The following is a 6447-nucleotide window of genomic DNA, read 5'->3' on the forward strand; positions in this document are numbered from 1 at the left end:
GACCATCTTACCTGCGGTCCTCTGGACATGACCCAGCAGCCTGTTGCCAGCATCCACAGCCTGTGAGCAGCAGAATGTGGTTTGACCTCCCTGCTGAGTTCATCATCCCTGAGACCAGAGGTCCCTACACTGCTGCTGGATCTGCTTATTTCGGATTTGCTGGTGCCCTGCGCAAACAGGTGAGCGAGCCATTTCCTTGGTGGTGTCTGAGCTCAGTGCCATGGAGCAGTGGTTGGTGTTAGACATGATGGGGTGTTGTAGCCGTTCGAATGTTACACATTTGGGACGTCTTGAAGCTCTGCCTCGTAGGAACCAGCTTGGTGCTGATCCTTTTAACATCTTCATGCAGTGGGCTACTTTACACCCCCATCAGCAATGCGCGAGAGTGCTCATTACTCAGATCCTTGCCCGCACTTAGCATTGTCAGGGTGTTTGTTGTTTGGGTTTGTCGGGAGGCTTTTTATAACTTGTTTTCTTTTAGTTCTTCTAATACAGAAGTTGTGGTATCTCATTGGGTGGGGTTTTGTTTTCTTAAAACACTTGATTGGTATCTGTAAACTACATTTTTTTTTTAAAAGTACACAGTTTGACCGTTTGGCAGATGTGTACATATGTGACACCATTATCACTATCAAAACAGACCATACTCAGCACCCCAAAAGTTTGTGCCTCTTTTTAATCCTCTTTTCCTACCTCTATTCCCCTTTCTCAATAGACTACTAATTTGCTCTCTACTACTGTAAACTAGTTATGTATATGGATGGAGTCCTACAGTAGACGCTGGGTTATTTTTGCTTGTTTGGTTTTTAATCCAGCAAAATTATCCCAAGATTCATATATGTTATTATATTTGTTAATGGTAAAGTCCTCCTTACTACTGAATCGATTCTATTGTGTGAACATATAAAATCTGTTACCCACTCATTTCTTAATGGACGTTTAGGTTGGTTCCAGGTTCAGGTAGTTTCAGGAGAAGGTAAGAAAGCTGTGATGTGAGAACGAAGCCATAAAAACTGATTAGCTTTCTTAAGGTTACAGTGTTCAGAGGCAGGGAGGTCCCACAGTGTGAGACAGGGCCACACGATGACACCTGAGAACAAGGTAGCAGCATGCCGGGATTGTAGGAGAGAGCTTACCTATGGCAGGCGAGTGGGGTTAGGTGGGTTTGGTGAGCTTTCTGGGTGCTGAGGGTTTTGAGTAATTCTCCAAACTCTCGAGGAGATTGTTGAGAGTGGGCTCAGTCACCTGCTCAAGATGGGGAACAGGCTGGCTTCTGGTCAGGGCCTCAGAACTGGCTCAGAATGACGTTTCAGGAAATGCTGCAAATGGACCCTTGGAGTCTTGAGCTCAGTGTTGAGCCTAGTCATTTGGGTTATATGACTAGCTGTAGAGACTGTCAGAGGACAGGGCTTAAGTTGCCCTAAACAGCATGTTGTGTGCCATCGAGTCAGCACCAACCCATAGCCGACCCGCCAGTGAATTTTCAGAGGCAGTAAACTGCATGGGGGCCGATTGCTCTTCCTTCTCCCTAAACAGCATAGAACATGTTATAACAATCAAAATGAAACAAGAAGTGTATCTCTCCCGGCCGACCCATAATTACTTTTCCCACTTAGCGAGGAATCCACCGCTTTGTTACTTTGCTGTGCTGTGTGGTTTATGTGACGCTGGATGCTGTGCCGTGGTATTTCAGATACCTGCATGTTTCAGGGTAAGGCCAGGGAGGAATCCCTGCCTCTCTGTTTCTGGAAAATAGCTTTGAAAACTTGATGCCTCCTAACAGAAGAGAAAACTTGACTGACCATCTTGTTTTGGACATTGCATCACCAGGGACCGGTCAAGAAGACATCATGTTTGGTGAAATGGAGGGCTAGGGAGGGCAGAGACGACAGTTGGTGGGGTGGATTGGAACCTCTTAGTAGTCTTGAGGGTCACCCCCTGAGTTGGGGCCACTCAACAGCGGTTTTCTCTTCCTAGCTGAGAAGACCTAGCTGAAGCTATAGGGTCTTTAACAGTATGTCGGTGGTGGAATTGGAAAGGTTGGAGGTTTATGACTCACCATATGGGTCCATGAGAGAGATGACCTGGTGACCTGACCCCTTAAGAGGGTTACTGTCACACCAACCAGTGGCTCCTCCTCAGCCCTCCAGGACAACGTGGAATGGGCTACAGAGTTTCCTGGGCTGATAATGTTTACAGAAGACCCCAAGTCCCCTCTTCCAGCATTCATCTGATAAAGTGGTCATATAACTGCCTGAAGTGTGTCCAGTTGTGTGACCCGTGGGTCCCGTGCTATACTGACAGGTGGACGGAAGGCAGCAAGATCCTCCCATGCTCCATACTATGTGTGGGGCAGAACCATCACCATCTGAATAGACTATGAACTCTCATTGCTCCTCACCCAGTTAATGCCAAGGGGCTTCCCAGCTAGGAGGCAGCACTGGAGAGGAGTCCCCTCCTCCAGCTTCGTGACAGGTGACTGAGGACGGGGAGGCTTGCAGCTGGGGCATGTCAGAGTCAGGCTAGAATGTCAATTCTAGGGTTTAAGAAGTGAGTCAGGCCTAGGGTCTTTGAGATCCTTCCAGAAAGCCCACTACGTGGTCAGCTAGTGTAACTATAATGGCACATGCATGTGCAGCATCCTGCATTAGGTTTTCACAGGTGGTCCAGAGATGCAGATGTGCGAGGAGGCCCTGGAAGTTGTGCCATGAAGGAGTTTGTGTGGGTACTGACAAGAATGTGTTGCTTTTTATGACAGTTTGTAGAGTAGATGCTAGTGTGACGCCTGGTAACGTTCAGTAAGCATGTGGGACTCAGTGGAAGTCATCCACCCACAGCTGATACCTGAAGTAATGGCAGAGGATAATACCAGCAGGGGAATGGAAGGGTGAACCTTGCTGATGAAAAGGTCAGCAGCTCACGTCCACCAACCAGTCGGTGGCATACAGTCACCTCCCATCAGGATTCACAGCCACAAAAACCTTAGGGAGCTTCACCAAGATTTAGAGTTGACTGGACAACAACGGTTGGAGGTTTTGTGGCTTCTCAGACTGGGCCATCAGAACGTAAGGAATCCAGCTCAGCGATGAGTGGACTTGGGTTCCACGACAGTGAGTCTGAGTGTGGAGGGCAGTGGGTTTTGTATATGCTCCAAGCCAAACACACTGCCATCAATCAAATAGATTTTTACTAATAGTGATCTTCCACTGGGGGTCTGAGGGTCAGCAAAAGAGAGGATGATCCCCCAACAAGATGAATTGATACAGTGATTCTAACAATGGCCTCAAGCATCTCAGAGATTATGAGGATGGTGCTGGAAGGGGCAAGGTGTAGACCTGTTTATAGGGTCTCTATGAGATGTAGTCGAGATGATGGAATCTAAGGCTTACACTGGGTTTCTGAGACTCTACGTCTATAGGAGTCTTTGTCCAGATAGGAACTGCTGGATTCAAGCTGCCAACCTTTATGTTAGCAGTCAGACACGTTACACACGTTATGCTACCAGGGAGCCTCATACAGAGAGATGAGGACAAGTGTCATTGAAGACACGTAGGTGTGAAATTAGGGAAAGCTCCTTGATAATGTATTATTTTATCTAGTGAACTGGCCCTTAACACGTTGCTGCAAATGACGGCAAATGTGTTTCTAAGCACGGTCGTCAATTTAAAAATTGTGCTGCAACAATAGCACAAGAATAAAACAGGAAGATTTCCGGATTCCCGTGCTGGAGAAGGACTGCTGGGCCCTGGCTAGCGGGTGCGTCTGCAGACAGGACTCACGCTGGGCCCAGGGGCAGGCAATGCTGGTGTTTGGCCCACTGACCCTCACAGCTGACTCCAGCAGGTTTTCAGAGGCAGTAAGCTGCACGGGAGGGCTCAGCCGCCACGTGCCTTTCTCTTGGAAGCGCAACTCCTCACCTCTAGACCACCAGAGCGGCTGGTGGAAGGAAAGTCAGTCTCCCGTCCAACTAGATCTGGGGGTGAAAACAATGACAGCGACCCGGGCGCTGTGCGACCGGAAACCAGCCGGGGGGAAACGCGGGCAAGGCACAACTGCGCCGGAACCTCCGGGAGTCGGGGTGTTGGTTTCCGCGGGGAGCGCCTCTGAAGAGGACCGGAAGCCGGGTGGTGAGCTTCCGCTGCCGGGGGCGGGGCGCTCGGGAAGTTGCTGGTGCGGGTCGGGAAGGGGCTGATTGAAGCCCGCCGCTCGGCTGTACATAGTTCAGTAAGCGCGTGGTTCATTCCACTTGAGGAGGGAGAGCTGGGCCTACTTTATAGATGTGAGTGAGGTAGTTTATTCTCATAACCTTGTTGAGTCGGAGCCGACCCAGAGCTTTCAGAGGCTGTAAATCTCCCGTCTTTGCCCCGAGGAGCAGCCCGGTGGATTCGAACCCTGCACCTTTGTTTCTAGATGCTGTATTAATAAATAATAAGATCAGAAATCTAGAGACGAAGGTGGAATGCGGGCCCACAGCGGGGTGTCCCCGCGGTCCGACACCCCGCCCCCGGGCGTGTCTGGGGGTGCTGCCGGCATACCTGGGCCTTGGGGAAGAAAACCACGCAGGTGAGGGGCCAGGCGCGTCCCCGGGAGCCGGCAGGAGGACAGGCTGCAAAGTGCCCGCCGCGCTTCGGGCCGGAGCTTTCAGGCTCGGTAGATGCGTTTGTTACCAGCATTCCTTTGATCAGGTGCTGGCGAGGATCCCTGGTCGTGAACTGCGTGGAAGTTGCACCTTCTCGCTGACATGTGTTGGTCTGTCTGGTTTTGGACTGCAGACTCCTGCTTGTCTGTGAAATGCAGTTGACACATCGGCTGGACCTGTTTCCCGACTGCACGGTGACCCTGCTTTTATTTAAAGATGTCAGAAATGCTGGCGACTTGAGGAGAAAGGCCATGGACGGCACCGTGGACGGCGCCTTACTCAATCCTGCGGTGGTAAGTGCAGAATGTGGACGCGAGTAAACCGCACACCCACTGACCTGCAGTCAGCCCTGACCCGCAGGACCCCGGAGACCCAGAGGCTGTAGGTCACGTGGGAAGCTCGCAGAGGAGCCCTGAGGAGCGTTTAAGGTTTTGGTCATTTTCCTTTTTCTTTTTTAAAATTTCTACTTTGAAATGAAGGTTTCTTTTTTCTTTGTTTGTTTTTATTATTATTATTTTGTGTGTGTGTGTGTACTGTCAAATCGGATCTTCCTGGTACAGGAGGAGATTGTCCCTCCTTTTCCCGGCAGAGCATCTTGTGGATTTGAACCTGTCACCTCTGGGATTGTAGTTGCAGCTCCTTGCCACTAGGCCACCAGAGCTCCTCTGAAATGAAGGGTTTTTTGAATGAAGGTTTACAGCACAATTGTTGTTCTGTTCACTCATGCACACGATTTTGTTTTACGATATTACAGCCCCCACATTGTAACAGCACTCTTCTCTTTTCTCCTGTCTTGTGATCCCCTTGTTTGCCATTCATCCTGCTAACCTTCCTCTTCCTGCCTTCTGCACTGCCCTTCCCATTTTATGTGCTTCCTGTTCTGAACCATGATTACTTTCCTGCTGAATGGTTCAGTATGTCTCTTATTTGCCCGAAAGTTGAACCACAAGAGTGAGGTTGGTTCCAGGCTCCAAAGGTGTCTGTAGGCCATGGGCTCAGGGGGTTCCCCTGGTCTTTACTAAACTATTGAGCCTGTTCATTTTGTGACTTTGGGTTTTGCTCCTTTCTTCCTGTCCAAGACTCTACTATGATCTCTCTAGAACAGTCTGCAGTGGTAGCCCGGCACCACCCAGTTCTTCTGGTCTTGTTGTTGGGATCTGCAGAGTTGGCTGCTACTCAGAGCAACCCCAAGAACAACAGATTTCAATGTTCCTGTATCCTGCACTATCCTTCACCATCTCTGATATGCTGAGGTCCGTTCTCACAGTTACAGTCACTTGTCAGTTCTTCTCATTTTCTACCCTCCCAGAAGAACTAGCCTCTCCTGACAATATGCCCAGAGTATGAGAGACCAGGTTTTAACCATCTTTACCTCTAAGGAATCTTGCTTGCATGTGATAGTAATGATATTGTTCGATATTTTCCACACTCTGTGGGGTCACCTTTCTTTGGAATGGGAACAAATGTAGATCTCTTCCAGTCAATTGGCCAAGTGGTTGTCCTCCAGATTTTCTTGGTACAACTTGGTGAGCACATCTAGGGCAGCATCTGTTGAAATACATCATTTGGTATATCATCAATTCCTGGGGCCTTATTCCTAGCCAGTTCTTTCAGAACAATTTGAACTTCTTCCTTCATCACCACAGGCTCTTTCTTGCTCATGTGTTGTTTCATTAAATTCTTCTATGTCTGCCAATTCCTTTTGATATAACGACTCTGTATACTCTTTCCATCGTCTTTTAATACTTGCAGGATCATTTAATATTCTACCCAGCATCCTTAAGTATTGCAACTTGAGGCTTGAATTT

The 6447-nt window shown here is 48.9% G+C and overlaps 1 protein-coding gene across 1 annotated transcript in view; it reads left to right on the forward strand.

The window, feature by feature from the left end:
• Positions 1-4773: 4773 nt before the first annotated feature.
• The window catches only part of TPRKB (TP53RK binding protein), an 8846-nt gene continuing 7172 nt past the window's right edge, over positions 4774-6447 (forward strand). Inside the window, exon 1 of the mRNA XM_006880857.1 lies at positions 4774-4932. Coding sequence (XP_006880919.1) covers positions 4792-4932 — 141 coding nt within the window. The 5' untranslated portion in view covers positions 4774-4791. The remainder of the gene's footprint in view (positions 4933-6447) is intronic.

The sequence above is a fragment of the Elephantulus edwardii genome, unplaced genomic scaffold (assembly GCF_000299155.1).
Source record: "Elephantulus edwardii isolate Elephantulus edwardi_28Jun2011 unplaced genomic scaffold, EleEdw1.0 scaffold00011, whole genome shotgun sequence".
Lineage (NCBI taxonomy): Eukaryota > Metazoa > Chordata > Mammalia > Macroscelidea > Macroscelididae > Elephantulus > Elephantulus edwardii.